Below are 18,326 nucleotides of genomic sequence, written 5' to 3'. Positions count from 1 at the left end.
GAGCCCTGCTGATGACCTGCTGCCCAAGGCTTTTACCTAACACTTACTCTGTTGCCAGACACAGAGCTAACTGCTTAGAAATATAAAGGCAAAATCATAACCCCGGCCTTGAGGGTCTGCCAACCTCATGGAGGAGGCAACCCGCACAGCCTTCTACACACGACACATACGGGTGCAGGGTTAATTGGGAGGTCAGAGGGGAGACACTGCAAGCAGAGAGGGCAGGAAATGAAAGCCGGGGGGGGGGGGGGGGGGGCAAGAAGGCAGAGATCAAGAGGGAGGGCATCCAGACCTGGGGGTTGGCCAGGGAGGAGACCCCTTGGAAGATGGACTGCTATGTGGCAGTGATGCACAGAGGGATCCCATGGCTCCCAATGGTAAACTAGGTGGGGAAGAGCCCAAGGTGTAAAAGGTTTTAAATCCCAAACAGAACACTTAACATCTGAGCCTAGAGATAATGTGGCTTTTATTTAGAAGAATAGGGAATGTGAGCTAGTCAAGGATGTACCGGAGCAGGAAGACCAACCAACGAGGCCGACTGCAAGGGCAAGGAGGGCCTTCACCATGGCGGGGAGCACTTCGTGATGCTCTGAACAACAAGGCCTGGCTATAGGCCGACTGCAGAGCAGAAGGGAGGGGGAGCACCCTGAGCTTGCTAACCTGGGAGACTGACAAGCTTGGGAGGAAAGATTTGGGAGGGAAGATGGAGTTTGCTGTGGACATGTTGAGTTTGAGGTGCCTATGGGGAATCTGGATAAAAACACCCCAAAGGAAGCTGGTGATGGGAGACTAGGGAGATGGCAGGGCTGTGCACACCAATCTGGGAATCATCGACATAGAGATGATAATTAGCCCCACAAGATCAGATGAGATAAGGAAAGGGAGAGGATTAAAGCCGTGGGGACACTGACAGCAGGGATGATTTGGCTGAGGATCCTGCAAAGGAAACCGAGAAGAAATGGGCAGACCCATAGGAGAACCAGGAGAAAGCAGGATTAAGAAATCAAAGAAAGAAAGTGGATCCAGGGTAAGAAGGTGATCAAAAGCTACAGAAAGTCAAGCAGGATGAGGACTGAGAAGAGGTCACCAGATTTGGCAATTAAGAGCTCATTGATTACTCTGGAGAAGGACGTTTCTGTGGCGAGAGGATCCAGACTGCCAGATTCTTGCTCCCAAATTGTTTCCACTCATTCACGGGGTTGAACGTGGAGTCATGTGCTAGAGCAGAAACAAGCCAGCCTTGGAGGCCTCCTGAGCCCCACTAATGCTGAGCACAGCCTCCAAGGCAATGGTGGGAGTTTCAGAGTGGTTCCTTGGACCCACCATGAGCCTGAGAGGAGTTCAAAGAGCCACCCAGGAGGAGCCCTGCAGTTTTATCTTGGCTCTATCATTAATTTGCTGTAAGACTCCAGACCAATCTCTCATCTTTTTGGGCCTCCCTACCTCCTTCATTAATAAGGTACAGACAATGATCCCTGCCTTTATTATCCCACAAGGTTATTGTGAGGAACAACTCAGAAGCTGGGCTGCTAGAGATGACACACAGGGGGGCCTGCATCCCTAGCTGGCAAACTAGGCACATAAAACACTCCATGACATAATCTATCATTAACTATCCTATTGAACTTTTAGAAGAAATACCTCAAATAAGATTCAGGACTCTTTGATTCTTTCCAACTCTTCCAAAAACAATCCCAATAAAATGGATCTTTTCACAATTACCAATAGCTTGTATCTCTTGTCTTTTCATGCTTGCCAATAGATGGTGAGTGCTTGTGGTCAGAGGGCCCGAGAGCCAAGGCCTTGGGTTTAATTCCCTCTAAGACCCTCCCAGAGGTAAGAACTCAATCTACAACCCAGCCAAAGAGGCAGGACAGGAGAGGAAACAGAAGATGGGATTTGGAGGCAAAGGGCCTAGGCCTGAATTCAGCTTTGCTGGGCAATAGAATCACTCTCCACTCTAGGGCTCCCTTTGTCCTCTGTAAAATGGGTTTTGGTGGGACAGTGTCAGGTCCCTTCCAGCTTCATACATAAACATGTGCTATTGACCCTAAAGGTGCCCAGGAGAAAAAGCAGAGATGGGGTCTATCAGAAGTGTTCCTGCCCAAATGCTCACCTGACTTGTGTGTTGTATGCCAACAACATCACACTTTGACTTACCTTACAAAACACTAGCTAGCCTGAGGAGGTAGTGATCATATCATGGGTGTTTGTCCAGTGTGTGTACTGGGGCCGGACCCTAGGTGATGGGGGACCCACTGGTTGGCTTGAGGTTAGGACACTAAGTGATGGAAGTCCCACTAATTGGCTTGAGGCCAGGGCCCTAGGTGACAGGAGGTCCCACTGGATGGTGTGAGCAGGCTGACCTGGCTCATGGAGCAGCTGTGTGAGAAGCCCGGCGTGGTAAGTCTCACAATCTCACCAGAAGACTCATAACTGACCACGTAGAGATGGTGTTCCAGGGGGGTGTCCTTGGTGGCCTGGAAATATACCAGCTTGGTCTCCTCATTCACCCATATCTGCAATTAGAAAATGAATACCATGCCCTCAGGAAAAGAGAAGCCTTTATCACTTGGTAAATCTCTCCACTGTTGGCAAAAGCCATTCTACATAGTAAAGCATAATGGGCAAGTCAACTTAGCAGACACTTATGAAGCTCCTATTGTGTGCTGAGGATTATGCTGGGTGTGGAGGAAAGATTCAAAGTTCCAAGAAATAAAAAAGTTCCTGCTCAGCATAAACAAAATTAATACAAGTAGGTTAAGAAAGGAAGTTGACAAAATGGGAAAAATCTTTGTATCAAATTTCTCAGATAAGAGTTTTATATTTAAGATATGAACAACTAAAGATATAGATATGTAGATATCTATTTGTGGGCAAAGGATATGAATAAAAATTTCCTTCTCAAAAGAAAAATGGCAAACTATTAACAATCATATAAAAGAATTTTTCAATTATAAATAACAAAAGCAAATCAAAACAACCTTTAAGTTTCACCTCACACCCAGTAAATTGGAAAAAATGACAAAAGATGGCAATGGTCAATGTTAGAGAAATTATAGAAAGATACACTAGAGTATTACTGATGGAGCTGCACATGAATTAGTACAACTGGTTAAGGAAAAAAATAGGAATTATATAAGGTAATCAATATAAACATACTCTTTGATGCAAAGATTTCACTACTATGCATATATGACTCAAGAAGAGGTCATTAATAAAAAATAAGTCCCCAAATATATCAAAATATTTACTGCAGCACTTTTTGCTGTAGCAAAGAACTAGAAATTAAGTAGATGCCCATCAAATGGGAAATGGCTAAACAAACTGTGGCAAATGAATGTAATGAAATATGACCATACCGTAAGATAAGACATAAACTCTCCTGACCTCAGACTGGTCATCAGGGAAGCGGGGTTGTAAAGGGAAGTCAGAACCTTTTTTCCAAGGACATCCTTCTAACTGAGAATCTAGGATGAGCAACAGATCTAACTGCAGATTGGCTCCTGTCCCATGGCCAACCAAAGTCTAGCAGCAAGAGCCAGCGCCGAGAGATTCCCAGGCAGGAAGGACTATGGACAAAACCCCAATCAGGGGACGTATTTTTTTTCTGAGTGCTGGCTCTGATGCCATAATATTTTCTAGTGTGACAGTGCAAAAATCACACAACATTCCTGATTCTCAGTTTCTCTCTCTGCAAAAACAGATGATACTTTCACTGCTTACCCCAGAAAGCTGATGAGGAAAATATCTTGTAAACCTTAAACTGCTACAGAAATGAAAGTATTATTAAGGATCAGGTCAGTGACAAATGGCTCATTTCTAATGAAGAGACTATGATGAACATTGAAGAAATAGGAAATCAGATTCTCAGAAGGGAAATTCAGTAAAATGACAACAAAAGACTACTCAAGGTCCAAGATGGAGAGTTCACAAGAGGATTCACAAGGACTCTGGAACAGTCATTAGCTGCTTCTAATTGAAAATCCCAAGGTGGATGAGTAACCTGGAATGGGTTCCTAAGGAAAACCAAGATGTTTTAAAGCACATCTCTGATCTTTGAGGTTGGTGTGTAGGGACAGCAGTCATAGCCTCCTAACCAGCATAGAACTGGAAGACACAAGGAAACTGACCCAGCTATATTCAGAACAGAGACGGCATCATTTTAAGATGTGCTAAAGGATGTCTGCTGTTTCCTTTCCTTCTTTTGACCCTTTACTGAGTCTGTTATAAAATGGAAAGAGTTAGTTCCATTATTTGAGAAGGAACAATGACAAGACGGTAGTGGTCCTAATAATAGCCAGGATGGGGATAGGACTGGAAATTAGGCCAATGAGTTACACCTTAAGAAAATCTAGAGAACAATCAGCTTAGCTAATACATGATAGCCCTATCTGAAGATCTGCCATGTTCTAGTTCTGCTGCATCCCAGAGAATGAAACTAGGAACAAAGAGAGGGATATAATAAAAAACCAAAGAAACATCAGTTCATGAAAAACAAAACCAACCTGCCAACAATTAAAGAGATGTCAGAAAGTGAAATGGGCTGCTGTCAGAATGCAGTGATTGAAACTGAACTAAAAAGTGTATGACCATGTAGCAGGAAGTAGAGGAGATTTTTGGAGGAGTGGGGAGAGAAGACTGGACTAAATGCTTTTTGAGGTCCCTTCACATTCTGACCTTCTCAGATTCAGTGCCTTTAGATCTGATTCAGCGTGGCAATGCAGATGCTCCCAAAAAAGTGGATAAAGGTATATTCCACACATTTGTCAAATGTGCACAAATGCTGGGAGGGATGTCAGTTAACATGAATAGTCAGGATCCAAAGAACACTGGATCAAAACTAAGATGAAGGATGCCTCCAATCCCATCCTTGCCCTTCCCAGCTCAAGTCTCAAAATCCCACCTTCATAGGAAAAGTCGTTCCCCTTTTCTCTGTAGTCATCTCTAATTTATCCTGAACCTGATTTGTTTGTACATAGTTCTTTACACACTGTCTCTCTCCCATTAGACTACAAGTTCGTTGAGAGCAGGACTATCTTTTGCCTCTCACTGTATCCCTAGTGGGTAGAATGGCACACAGTAGGTGATCAACAAGTATCTGCTGACTGACTGGAGAGGTTAAGCCTGAAGAAGAGAAGACTTGGGGGAAGGGGAGAATGACAGCTCTTATCTGAAAGTATCTAAAAGGCTACTGAGTGGGAGAGGAACTAGGCTGGTCCTGTGGGTTCCCTTTGGGCAGAAACAAGAGTGACCAGGGGAAGATGCCAAGAGGTCCAGGCTGATGCAGAATGGGCTTCCTAGCAACTCTGGTGGTCCCCAAGTAGAAATGGCTGCCTCAGGAGGAAGGTCTGCAGGACATGTTTGGAGTAGAGGAAGGGGCATCCTCGTGGGCCTGCAGTCTCTTCTGCCTCTAAAGACTTCAGTGAAGTAATAGTTACTGATCTTGCCTACAGAAGACGACGTCCCAGGGGCCGCACCTCATCTACACTGCCAAACCAGGCCTGGATCTGGCAGGTCCGTCTTCTCACCCCAAGATGGATGAATGGAATCAAGAGGGGCTGACTGGGGTATCAAATGGCCTGGCTCCTCAGGCAGGCAGGCTCTCCTCAGGCCGATTGCCAAAGAAGAAATACCTTCTCCAGGTCACAAACCCAAGAACAAAGAGATAAGAGGTCTGTGGCAGAAAGGCAAGATGGAGGCCATGCACAGAATGAACGAGGCAGGGAGCGCTCTGGTACCTTGGATCCGTGCCTTGCCAAAACCTCCCATTCACCACTGGTCAGGGCAATCTCCTCTTTGATGGGGCATTTAAAGTCATCTGGAAGACAGGAAAGAGACAAATCAATGGAAGAACCCAGATCTCTGGCAGCAAATAAAATGCAAGAATCATCGGCCAAAGTCTGGGAATCTTTTTTGGGGGGCCGGCATGGGCAGGAAGAGTAATGCAGAAGCAGGGAGCAGCTGCCTCTCTCAGATCCTTCCATCCTAATCTGTCCCGCAGGGCAATCTCTGCAGAAGAAGCACTGCACCTGGACTTAGGAGGCCTGGGCCAACCAGACCAAGTTCTTTTACTTTGGTTTCCTCATCTATTAAACGGGAATAACACTTACATGACCTACCTCTAAGAACTGTTGTGAGCAAAGTATCTTATAAACCTTAAGTTGTTTCAAAAATATGGGATGTTACTATGGTTACCCATCTTCTTCTCAATTAGAGTTCTGGGGGCTGGAGATTGGTCTTCTTTGGGTCTGTCCTCATTGCCTCCAGTGTCAAGTATGGAGTATAAGTGAGTAAGGTCACTCAATGGACATTACTAAAGGCAGAAAATAACTCTCACCTTCTCCAGAAATGAAAGGCTGGGTCCAGTCGTAGCCATTTGGTTTTAGCACAGCTGTGACTTTGTACAGGTGACAAAAGCCAGTTTTGCATTCATTGGCTCGGAGAAAACAGATCTCTTCATCTCCCTCCGATTGGGGAAAAGGATAAAAAATATCATGAACCTACCAAGGAAGAGAACAAAAAGGGCATAAGAAAATTGGGGTAAAAATCTTACTAAATGGGAAATAAATGGGGACAGCTGAAACTCAAGATCACCCCAGGAAATTAGGGAACCCTGGTAGTTAGAAAGGGTAAAAATTGCTCTGACCTAGGCATGGGCCTATGGCCTCAGCCCTCTCCCAGAGCACAAATGGCTCCTCTCCCCAGCCATGAATCAGGAGCTGGCACAAGAGGCCAAGATGGGATAAGTTTGTCTGTGTTCAGACTCATCAGCCAGGAGATATACAACAGGGGAAAAGGGCTGAGGCTGTAGAGGACTCTGGCAGCGCTCCCTCGGTCCTTACGTTTATCCACACATCTGTAACTTCTTCGTATACGACATATGGCTGGACATTTTCAGGGACAGCTTTGGCAAATTCAAGGCGCTGCTCTTCACTTTCTGGGACAGGGATGAAGAGGGCCGGGGGAAGGAGAACCAACTGGAGCCGCTGCTGAGGCCTGTCTAGAAACATGGCCCAGGCACTAGGAAGCAAAGGACAGACAAGTTTTTGGTAAGACTTAAAGCCCACAAAAGCATGGACAGTCATTAAGGCTATCTGACTCCATGAAAGTGGGGGGAAGGGACAGCAGAGGGGCAGGGCAGAGCAACTGCATACTATACTGAAAATGGCATTGGATTGAGAACTGGAAATATGGCATTCAAAGTCCAGTTCTGCCTGTTCTTACTTGTGCAACTTTAAGTAAATCTCTTGCCTCCAGGTCTCAAGTTAATCTCTTCACCTGTAAGATGGGAGTGACTAGACCAGATGGCTCCAAGGTCCATTCTAGATCTACACCCTCCTTCCTCTAAGAGAAAATGTGAATGTCCATTCCCTCCCCAGCAATTCTGCATTTCATGGGATAGAGATCTGCCAGAATGTCAGGACTTTTCAACACTGTTCTCTATATGGTATCACAAAAAATCAAAGTCCACTGTAAAGCCTTATATAAATATAAGGGACTCATATAAAAATTTTCCACTTGTGATTGGAATTTGATTTCTAATCCCTCCTCTGCTTGTTTCAACTGTCACAAAGCCAGAGTCTATCTCCTCATCCCTACACGATATATAACATATTAGTCTAAACAGAGGTCACCCTTGAAATTAAGCCATAATCCAAAAATGAGATTTCTTTGGAAGGACATAGGCAATATACTGAAAAAACTATCCCAAATAATCATTAAAACAGACATATGGTTTGTATGTGTGATGAGCACATATAATTGTGATTTTTTTTTTAACTGTGAAAGTTGGACAATTGAGAAGGTGGCAAAGGTGCCAGTAAGGAAGGGCCCTAGCAAGAAGGTAGTGTCAGCAAATTCAGACTAGGATTCCTTCCAATGGAGGAAAAAAGAAGCCAGTGGGGACAGAGTGTCAGGTCCACATTTGACTCCTACTTACCCATAAAGATAGGGATTGAATAGACAAAAGCCATTTGAATTGGATTACAGGCCACATCCAGGCTTTATAGAAGCCAGATTGAGAAAGAAGAAGAGCCTGTATTTGAGCCATCAGTTATCACCAACAAGGCTATTTAAGCATGATTATATTATAAACTCCTTAGTGTTTGAACTAAGCCTTGTTTCTTCTGGTGGTCTTGATCAAGAATCTGTGAGTTATTCTTGGCTCTGAAAGTTATACCTGGCCATGTCTTGTACTGAGGAACCTCAAGGACACCAGTCAAGGAACCCTGGCTTTTTCAGAGTTGGTCCAAATCTTTATTATAACCTTTTAGATGCCAGGAGCTATGGAAAAGTCCAGACAACTGAGCTCTATAGTCTCAACTTTCTTACTTACAAATCATGTGACTCATAGCAAGTCAACTAACTGAACCCCAGGTCCCTCAACTATATAATGGGACTAATATTTAAAGTAAAACAACAATTGTGGTCCAAATAGAAGAGATAATGGGCAATGACTTGTTTTGGGACCCAAGGAGGTTAAAGAAAAACCTATGTACTATTTGCCATCTCGTGTCCATCCAGCCCTGGCGATGTACTCTGCCGTGGGGAAGAGCGTGCTGAACGGCTGCACCAACTCCTTGTCCTGAGCACAAACCATCTAGACCAAAACAAAACATCAGGTTACAAGCTGCTCCAGTTAGTCTTTCCCCAAGTAGACTATAGATCATGGATTTAGAAAGGGTCTTGGAGGCCACTTTGTCCAATCGCTTCCTCTAATACAGGAAGAAACTGAGACCCAAAGAGGCTAAATCTCCTCCCCTAGTTGTCACAGGGAGGGGCAGAAGTAGGATTGGAAGCCAGGCTCACCCCCCACAATGCTGCCTCTGGCAAGACCACAGTCATCACAATATACATGATGGAGATTAAGAAAGGGCTCTCTAAAAACCTACTGCCTAACTCAAGGATCAGGAATGGGGAGGCAATTCCTCTGACCACAATTAAGAGTGCTGAACAAAATAATAATAATAATAAATTCAAAAGAAAAAAAGTGTTGGACAAGGGTGAGTTGGTTCTGTTATTAACTAAGCTGCCACACCTCCCCTAGGTCAGTCTAAGGCCAGTTCCATCTCCATGCTATAGACTTCATTTGAAAGAAAGGCTATGTGGGAGGGGAGCACTACAGGTAGCACACTTGTCAAGTTCTTCTCTACCTGGGTCTGAATCATCTTAATCTCCTTACAACAATTCATTACAGTAAAGCAATTACTGTAATGAATCCCGGGATCTAGACAAGGTCCTATTAGTCGCCATAGTGGCATGGCAAGAGTGCTCAACAGAGGAGGACCTGGGTTGAAATCTTGCCCCACACCTTATTGCAGGCATGACCCTGGGCAGGTCACAGCCTCTCTGGGCTTCAATTCTCTCCTTTGTGAAGGACAGAGTGGTAGCAGAGCATTTCTGAGATTCCTTCTAGCTCAGCATTTCACCACTCCGCATTCTAAAGGATTTCTACTGCACTCAACACTGTTCTGTGGGCCTGTAAGCCCTGCCTGAGCTCAAGGTTGGCCCTTCTTCATGGGCCTCCGGATTCCCTGGAGCCTTCCTTGCCTCCTCTACCCACCTCCAGTTTTCCATACCATTTTGCCTGCCTCTCTTAGCAATCAAGTGTGAGGCCAGAAAAAGCCAGATGCTTCTCATCATTAAGCTGTAAGGCTTTGCTGCCACTGTAACTGGGTGTCACAGGAACATTAGCAGAGACCCCACAAGGGTTTTCCCGCTCATCTGACAGACGAGGAGACTGAGGCCCAGGGAAGTGCACTGTGTCCCAGGCCACATCTGAGCTCAGGAAGAGCACTGCTCCCGGCTTCGGCCGCTCTGCACACCAGGGCGCTCCTGGGCAGTCCAAGCTCTTGGGCAGCCAAGTCCTCCTCTCTGTCTTTGCCCTACTGCGGACCTTCCCACACCTAAGGCGTGCTTGTAGGACACTGAGACACACTCAAGGGGCCCCTTCCTCAGGGCTATGGGGGGGGGGAGCGAAGCCCTCTTACCTTTCCCTGATTGTCTGTCTGAAATTCGGCCAGTTTCAAAGCGATCTTGGGGTTCTTGCTGCCTGTGGAAAGGACAAGGAAGTGAGAAGCGGCCAGAGGCCAAGCGCTCTCTGTCCCTGCCTAGGAACCAATCTTTGGGTCAGTCCCTGGGGCAGAGAGCACAGGGACAGGGGGCGCTCGGGTCAAGGGGACCCAAAAGGGCTCTTCTCTAGAGAGAGCAAAATGCGAAGTCTCCGAGGCCAAGTAAGAGGGGTTCTCCCAGTGACTAAAAGCAGCAGGTTCTTGGGCCCCCTCAGGCTGTGAATCAGGGAACCTCATTCAATGTGTGCGAAGCAGCCACTTGGTGCCAGGCCTGCAGAGCCGGGGGCCCTGCCCCCAGAGCACACCCACTGACTGGCGAGGCCGGCGGTGAGCGCACAGAGCACCAACAAGCCTGTGTCGGGCCTCAGACGGAAGGCAGGGCGGCCACACCCCAAGAAGGAACCGAAGGCCAGAGGAAGCAGGCAGAGAAGCCACAGCTCCCCACTAAGCTGCACCTTCCTTGAGGGCAGGAGCTGTGTTTCTGACTTGACATCTGGCCCACCCTCAGGAATGGGCAGCGCCTTTGGGGCCCCATGTGTGGAAGGAGTACGACCATCTCCAGCTTCCCCCCGCGCTGCAGCCGCAGCTCACCTGTCCTGGGATACCGATAGGAATCAGTTTTTCTTTCTTCCAGAGCAGGAGAAGGAACATGAATGATCTCCACTTCGGATTCATCTACTTCTTCATATAAGATTCGCAGGGTCTTATGATCTTCAGGCCCTAAAATAAGAGGAAGGCATGGCTAAGTCTATGAGTTTGAGAAGGTCAAGGACAGAAACAAAGGCTCCCTTTACACTAAAATAGTCTGGGTACCTCGGAGCAGCACAGAGTCTCTATAAAGTAGACGCCCATGGGTTGGGGAACAGCCAGACAAATTGTGGTACTTGAATGTAATGGGATATTATGGTGCTGTAAGAAATAGAATTCAGAGAGCACAGAAACCCTTATATGAACTGATACCAAATAGAAATGGGAAGACACTGTCCAAAGAATACCTCAATGTATGTGGAAAGAGCAAAAAGATGAAACTAAACATTGTGAAATATTAAAAAACAAACTTGGTCTCAGAGAAGATGAGAAAATGCATCTCCCAAACTTACTGCCAGAGGTAAGGACAGAGTAGAGTGTGACACAGCATACACTATCAGATTCTGTGGATGTCTTGATTTATTTTGTGGAAATCTCTTCCCTTTCCTCCCCCTCCTCCCTCCCAGCACTTTTTTTTTTTTTTTTTTTTACAAGTAATAGCTTCCTGAATAGGGTTGAAGGTTGTGAAGTAGGGATATATTCAGAAAGAGGTGATATAAAAACAAAAGAGATGAATGAAAGATTTTTTTAAATGGCCAGCCAATAAGGTAAAGACTGTGTAGGAAAACAGTAAGAAAAGAATAGGGAAAAGTCAAGAGATCAGAAATCATGCTAAAGGTAGGAAAAGCCCTGAGATCACTGGATCTATGAGAACTTGAGGGAAGCTTGGAGATCATCTAGGCCCAACCCCTCTTTTTACAAATGAAGAAATTAGAGCCTGGAAAGGAAAAAGTGACACTTATGACAATGGTGACCAGTGGCAATAAAAAGCAAGTGTGGGATCCATTCCAAGCTGAGGGCTAATTCTACTTCCTAACTTCTATCTGAAACAACTTAAAGGAATGACAGGTGAAAAGAAGAGAGATCATGGCCCAAGGAGGAAGTTTCAGAGACACAGATGTGAGATGGTTTGAAGCTATGGTAAGGTCTACAGTTTGCCCCTCTGGGTGGTAGCTGACTTAGAACGGAGAGACCCAACAAGTCAAAGAATTCAAGGAATCATGAGGACCAAATGTCATCTCCAAGGCTGATGGCAGGGGCCAGCTGCAGGGGAAGACCAGGCCCAGCACTGAGGCCCTGATTTAAGCAGGGGTACCTCAGATCAGGCTGGGCACTGAGACACTGAGAAGTGCCCTGGAGGCCACCAATGGGGATAGGGAGGTATGAGTGGAGAGCACCATATCAGTGAGCAATCAGAGCAGAGCGAGAACCCAAAGGTGCAGGTCAATCATGATTCTGGTGACTGTCACTACATCCACAAGGTCCTCTGAGGTAACAGGTGAGGAAAGAAATGGCTGGTGCTGGAGCAGACCAACAGAGACGGTCAGTGCTTAGAGAGAAGTGAGAGCTCAGTTGATGTATTCATCACACGAGGCAAGGAAAGAAGGATAAAAAGCAGAAATTAAAGGCAAAAGGAGTTTAATAAAGTAAAGAAAGCTCCAAAGGAAAAGATGAAAAGAGAAACTAGAAGGGGATGGTGATTGTGACTAAAGATGGCAGCAGGGACAGGAGGAATTTATGCTTATGATGAAATGTCTAGAGCATCAGGATTGGGGGGAGGGGCTTATAAAAATGAGGAGATGGGGGTCTCTACTGTCAGAGATGGTTAATGGAGGCAAATGGCGGATTAAGAAGTCAAGCATCAAAAGATTCTATTCAGAATGACAATCTGCAATATCCTCCCTTCTCCTTTTGCCCAATGAATTCTTAGATTCTTTTTCAGAGTCCAACTCAAATCAAAATCTACCTCTTTCATTCATGTAAGCCTTCCCAGTTCTTCCCAACTCTGTCCATGGCCCTTTACTTCACACCTCTCTGATCTACTTATCATATGTTGTTTTGTTTTAGGTCCTCCCTCCCCCCCCTTCTTATAATTAATAAGTTTAATGAGGGCAAGCACTGTGTCTGCCCTTTCTCTTTTTCCACAAAGTGGAGAATTAATTAGTGGCTACTGAAGAACCTAAAGAAAGCTGGGCCTTAAAACTTATGTCACTACCAAGGAAAACCTGTCAACCAAAACTGCCTGTTAGCTACAAATCCTGACCGAGGTTGACCCTGTTAACAGGCACCCAGGAGACTATCCTCCTGGACCACTAGTAAGTCAAAAGTTTTGTCCTTTATCCCAAAGTTACACTGGAGACCAGTGGATGACAAAATAGAACTCTTAAGGAAGAAATAAACATTTCCTAACAATAAGGTTTATGGAATTTTATTGAAGCTCTTTTAGTCCACATCCCTCTTGAAAACTAACCAAAGGGTCATGGAAAAATCAATGGCTTCATAGCCAGCAAAAGTCCTGGTATAAGGGCAAACCATCACCAAGTCCAGTGCGGAGCTATCTAAATCTTAGCACTAGCAATAAGAGCTCGGGCATGGGAGCCCTGGCACACAGAGCTAGGCCATGTGGGATAAGCTGAGGGGCCTCTCTGATCCTCAGGCTCTAAGGCCTGTGGCAAGACAAGAAGAAAGGATGCTAGATTTGGAACTAAGAAGATCTGGAGAAGCCTGGGAGAATGGGCACAGAGGAGAGGTGGGGAGGGTCATGTGACAGTACAACTGACATATGGAAGAATTAGACTTCTGTTTGGCTTGGCAGAACTAGGATTGGCATTTTAAGTCTGAATTCAGGAAAACCTTCCTCACAATTAAAACTGTCAAAAGGTGGAGGTACTGCTTCAGGAGGCAGTCAGTACCCTTGCCTAGTGCTCTCCCGGTAGAGATGGATGGCTCTTTGCTGGGATTCTTCCTGGCTGCCCAGGTCCTTGGAGGCTGTCATTCTGTGAATTTTGACTTTAATTCCTGTGAGTCCCTGGGTCACTCCAGACTCCTCATGGATAGAGCGGGGTCAATTACAATCATACTGTCTACATGATTAAAGCACTGCAGAATCCCACAAAAGCCAATCTAGTTTCTGTAGCCTAAGAAGCCGGCTCATTTCCCACTTCAAAAACTGCAGCAGATGGATTAAGGGAGGGGAAGAGAGTATAAACAAACACTGTTCTTTCTCTAAACTCCTGAAGGAAAGGCCTCAAACCATTAAACAGGTATAAAGAAGGAAGACACACCTTCCCAGGAGGCTGTTGGACACCACCAATAGCCTGTAAATCGATCAAATTCTTCCTGGATGACAAAGGTAGCTACTCCTGCTGACTTGGGGTCCTCCAGGACACTGGACAAACCTGCAGAGGAAGAGTAATCAATACATCTTTATTGGAAACTTGCTCAATCTGGGCCACCAGTGGGCCCTGTAGGAAGGAGATGAGTGGAGCAGATGAGCAAACAGGACTACACCAGTCCAGAAAGATGTACAGATGAAAGCACTATGGACTGGAGGAATTTTTTTTTTTTTTTGGTTTGGTTGGTTTTGTTTGTTTGGGGGGGGAGGGGGGGTGTCATTCTGGTGTCTTAGGGCAGACTGGAAGAATCTGCAGGCGGGGTTAGGTAGGCAGAGGAGGGTATGGTGACAGCCCACAGAGGTGCATGTAATGTCACACAACCACAGCTAAAGCAGTGAAATAGCAGATTTTCAAGGAGCCCATTCCCCAAAGGCCTGAGCTCACCTTTATGACAGTACGTCATCCGTCTCTCCTCTCCAGTTTCAATATTTGCCACCCATAAATCATTGTTATTTATGAATGAGAAGAAGGAAGGGTCAGCAGGGCAGATCTTGGGATCCATCCGAGGCCCAGAACATTGGGTCTTAATTTCTAGTGGCTTCATGGGAGACACCTGAGAAAATACAATATGGCTAACACTTATTAAATACCTTCTACCTGCAGGGTACTATACTAGGGGCTGCAGTGACAAAGAGAGGTTCACAGTGACTAGAAGGGAAGAAACAGCTATACAAATCTCTGTGGGGTCAAAGCTCAGACAAGAAGTGTGAGAAGGGAGACAGCACTTTCAGCTGGGGAAATGAGGAGGTGGGGAAGAAAGAAAAAGGTGGAAAATCAAGGAAATCTTCCAGAAGAAACTGGTTTCAAAACTGGGACCAACAAGTAGTAATGAGGGGGAAGAGGAAAGCCCCTGAAAAACAGGATGAACAAAACCTCAGAGATGAGATAACATTTGGCTGGAATGGGAACCTGAGAAAGAGAAAGGGGTTTGCTGATATTGTTGGTCTTATCATCTGCACACCTACCCTGGTGGGCTCAAAAAACTTACCATGAATCCATTCTTGCCTCCATCTCGGCAATGAAAGAGGCTATTACTGGCCTGGAAAAGGAAGAGGCCACTTTCACTGTGGAAGTCATAGGAGGTGATACCAAACACACCGAGACGTTTCCGCTCCCTCAGGAGCTCTTCTTCCCGAGAGTACATACCATGATGTGGGGTAGCCTGAATGCACATAGATGGAATAAGAATCCAGTGAGACCTTGGTAGAATATCAGTGTCTGCAGCTTGTGACTCTACTACTGGTCTCTGTCCCTTAACGTAGATGACCCCGGGAAGCCAAAATGAGTCTGAACTCCTCAATGTATAACCCTGCCACAACCAAAAACATTCTGACACAAAAACAAAGTCAGGACTCTCTGATCATGGGGGCAAGCAATCCATCTCTTGGATACTGCCCAATGTATGCTCCTTTCATCAGCCCCATCACTAATCTTAACCACTTAAAAGACAAAGATGGTTACCATAGAAGAAAGTATGAAAATAATAACCAGAATTTACATGCCACTTTAAGATTCATAGTACATTTAGCAATTATTATATCCTTTGTTCCTCACAATAACCCTGGGAGGGAGGTACTGTTATTATCACTATTTTACAGATGGAGAAAAATGAGGCAGACAGAGATGAAGTGCCTTGCCTAGTCTCTCCAGAGTCCAGGATGGGGACTGACAAGGCAAAAGCCTGATTTTATATTTTGGCTCTTCTCTCACCTAGAGCTAGGATCACAGGAAAGTTACTTAAGCTCCCTGGGCCTCAGTTTCTTCATATGCCAAAGAAAGCTAATGATTCTAGTTCTTCCCTCATGTGGCTATTGGGAAGCTCAAATGAGAGAATAAATATCAGGGGATTTGCAAACTTCAGAGTCCTATATAAATATTAGTTATTGACACAAAAGAAAATGCTGTGCAAGGTTTGGGGGAAGGAGGAGCCATCAAGGACAGAAAAGCAGGCCACTGAGTCAGACTTAAGGAAGGGAAAGAAGGGCATCTGAAGCCCAGGAAAAGGGCATAGCCAAAACAACAAAGAAGATTTATGAATGGGAAGAGCGGCCCAGGTGCAGCGAGTGCAAAGGAGGCTTTGTCAGATGAGGCCGGAACAGGCAGGAGGGGTCAGATATGGAGGTGTTATCTGGGAAGGCAAAGCCTGCTTCAATTGTCAGGAGAGAGACAACCACTGAGATGTGTGCTGCAGGGACCAGCCTGCAAATGGGCACAAGAAGCTTCTGCAGCAGAGCAGACCACACTGCCCTTCCCATGGAGGTTCTTCCTTACGTTAAAAATAAGACTCCAACACCCCACCCCAAAACACTCTCTTTCTGTTTGGCAAAAGCAAAGGCCCAATCAAATTCAGAACTACTGCCTTCTCAGGAAACATAGGCCAATAATTATCAGCCAGCCTCAATAAAAAGGGCTTCAACACCCCTTTCCCTCAATCCCTTGGTATTGTAAAAGGAGAAGTAACTATTTCTGATCAAGAATTTTTATCAAGAATACACACTGTGGCAAAAGGACACATGGTGGGGAAGGAAAGTTTCACCATCCTCCACCTGGCTTAAATTGACTATGGCAATTTAAGGGACCATATAGTCCAAACCATGTAGTCTAAATTCCCATAATGCCACCCAATGAGGAATCATCCAGCCCACGTCCCTGAGGACTTCCACTGAGGAGTCCAAGACTGCCCACTATGCTTGCACTGTGAGGAAAGATTTCCTGATAAGGTTAAATCACCCTCCTTGCAACTTCTACTTGGCGCTCATTCATACTAAGTCTAGTCCCTCTTTCAGGTACACCTTGGCTCCAGTCCTCAGATGACAATAACCAGAGACCCTTTACTACCATGCATGCCTTCCTTGAGACTCTCTCCAGCTTATTAACGTCCTTCCCACAGTGCAGCACTCGCCTTAGTATGGTGCTCCAGATGGGCTCTCATCAGGGAAGACTATAACAGGACTCTCAACCTTTGGAACCCAATGCCCCTCAATGCAGTCTAAGATGACACTGACTTTCTTGAGGCCATCTTAGGGTGCTGATAAGGAATGGGCTTGGAATCTTCTAAGATATCCAGCTCTTTTTCAGATGGATGTTCATTCAATTTGACCCCACATTCTAAGTCTCATAGATCTCTGCAGGTCCTGATTCCGTAATCCAATATACTAGTTTCCCCTCCTGGTTTAGTGTCTCCTATGAATGTGATAAACATGCTACCCATCTTTTTATCCACATCAGGGAGAAAGATAGGAAGGTATCACAGATTTCTTCAGCACAGCTCTGGGGACTTCCTTCTATAGCAATATCAAATTATTAATAACTACTCAATGGATCATACCACTCAATCAGGTTCAAATTCATTTATATTATACTCACCATCTCTATCTTGTCTCCAAGAATAAAATTTTTCTTGGTAGCAAAGAATTACAAACAAAGTGAATGCCTGATGACTAGGGAATGGTTAAAAAATTGGGGAGTGGAGCAGCTAAGTGACACAGTGGCTAGAACACCAGCCTTGAATTCAGGAGGACCTGAATTCAAATTTGGCCTCAGACACTTAAACACTTCTGAGTGTGTGACCCTGGGCAAGTCACTTAACCCCAACTGCCACAGCAAAAAAAAAAAAAAAAATTGGGGAGTGAAGTAATGAAATATTACTGAGTTCTAAAAAATAACAAAAAAGAATTCAAAGAAATGTGGGAAGAAGTATATGGACTGATTGAAAATAAATTATACACAAAACCAGAAAAATATACTATAACATACAAGCAAAGCAAATGGAAAAATCAAAACACTAAATTTGAACCTGTTAATTTGAATGACCTCAAAGAGAAATCAAGATACTGCATATCCCTCTCTTTCCTGTAGAGGAAGGGACCTATGGATGTGGAATATTATGCATAATGTCAGACAGTTTATGTACTGATTGGTTTTACTGAACAGTTTTGCTCTGCCTTTAAAAGTGATTGTAAGAGGGGGGGGGGCAGCTAGGTGGTGCAGTGGATAGAGCACCAGCCCTTAAGTCAAGGAAGACCTGAGTTCAAATTTGGCCTTAGACACTTAGCACTTTCTAGCTGTATGACCTTGGGCAAGTCACTTAACCCCAATTGCCTCAGCAAAAAAAAAAAAAAAAAAAAAAAAGGTAGTTGTAAAAGGCTAGAGAGGTGACTCTCTAGGTAAGGAAGAAAAGAGGAATGTATTTAGAAACAAAAGTAATATAAAAAACAGAAGATAGCCAAAAAAAAAAAAAAAAAAAAAAAAAAAAAAACCACTCCAACAA

At 45.0% G+C, this 18,326-nt stretch overlaps 1 protein-coding gene across 2 annotated transcripts in view; it reads right to left on the bottom strand.

Moving 5' to 3' along the window:
* DPP9 (dipeptidyl peptidase 9) overlaps positions 1 to 18,326 on the bottom strand; it is a 47,514-nt gene that overhangs the window by 11,857 nt on the left and 17,331 nt on the right. For both annotated transcript variants that reach the window (XR_004231215.1, XM_031947811.1), the window contains exons 5-14: positions 15,045 to 15,218; positions 14,441 to 14,609; positions 13,946 to 14,059; positions 10,665 to 10,793; positions 9,993 to 10,054; positions 8,502 to 8,602; positions 6,846 to 7,023; positions 6,341 to 6,503; positions 5,742 to 5,821; positions 2,367 to 2,519 (exon numbers count right to left, since the gene is read on the bottom strand). Coding sequence is in view for 1 of the 2 variants with exons in the window: in XM_031947811.1 (XP_031803671.1) it covers positions 2,367 to 2,519; positions 5,742 to 5,821; positions 6,341 to 6,503; positions 6,846 to 7,023; positions 8,502 to 8,602; positions 9,993 to 10,054; positions 10,665 to 10,793; positions 13,946 to 14,059; positions 14,441 to 14,609; positions 15,045 to 15,218 (1,323 nt within the window). In the remaining variant the exon portion in view is untranslated. The remainder of the gene's footprint in view (positions 1 to 2,366; positions 2,520 to 5,741; positions 5,822 to 6,340; positions 6,504 to 6,845; positions 7,024 to 8,501; positions 8,603 to 9,992; positions 10,055 to 10,664; positions 10,794 to 13,945; positions 14,060 to 14,440; positions 14,610 to 15,044; positions 15,219 to 18,326) is intronic.

This window comes from Sarcophilus harrisii, chromosome 1, assembly GCF_902635505.1.
Source record: "Sarcophilus harrisii chromosome 1, mSarHar1.11, whole genome shotgun sequence".
Taxonomy (NCBI): Eukaryota; Metazoa; Chordata; class Mammalia; order Dasyuromorphia; family Dasyuridae; genus Sarcophilus; species Sarcophilus harrisii.
The sequence above is the reverse complement of the archived record's forward strand: the minus strand, read 5'-3'. Positions and strand labels throughout refer to the sequence as shown.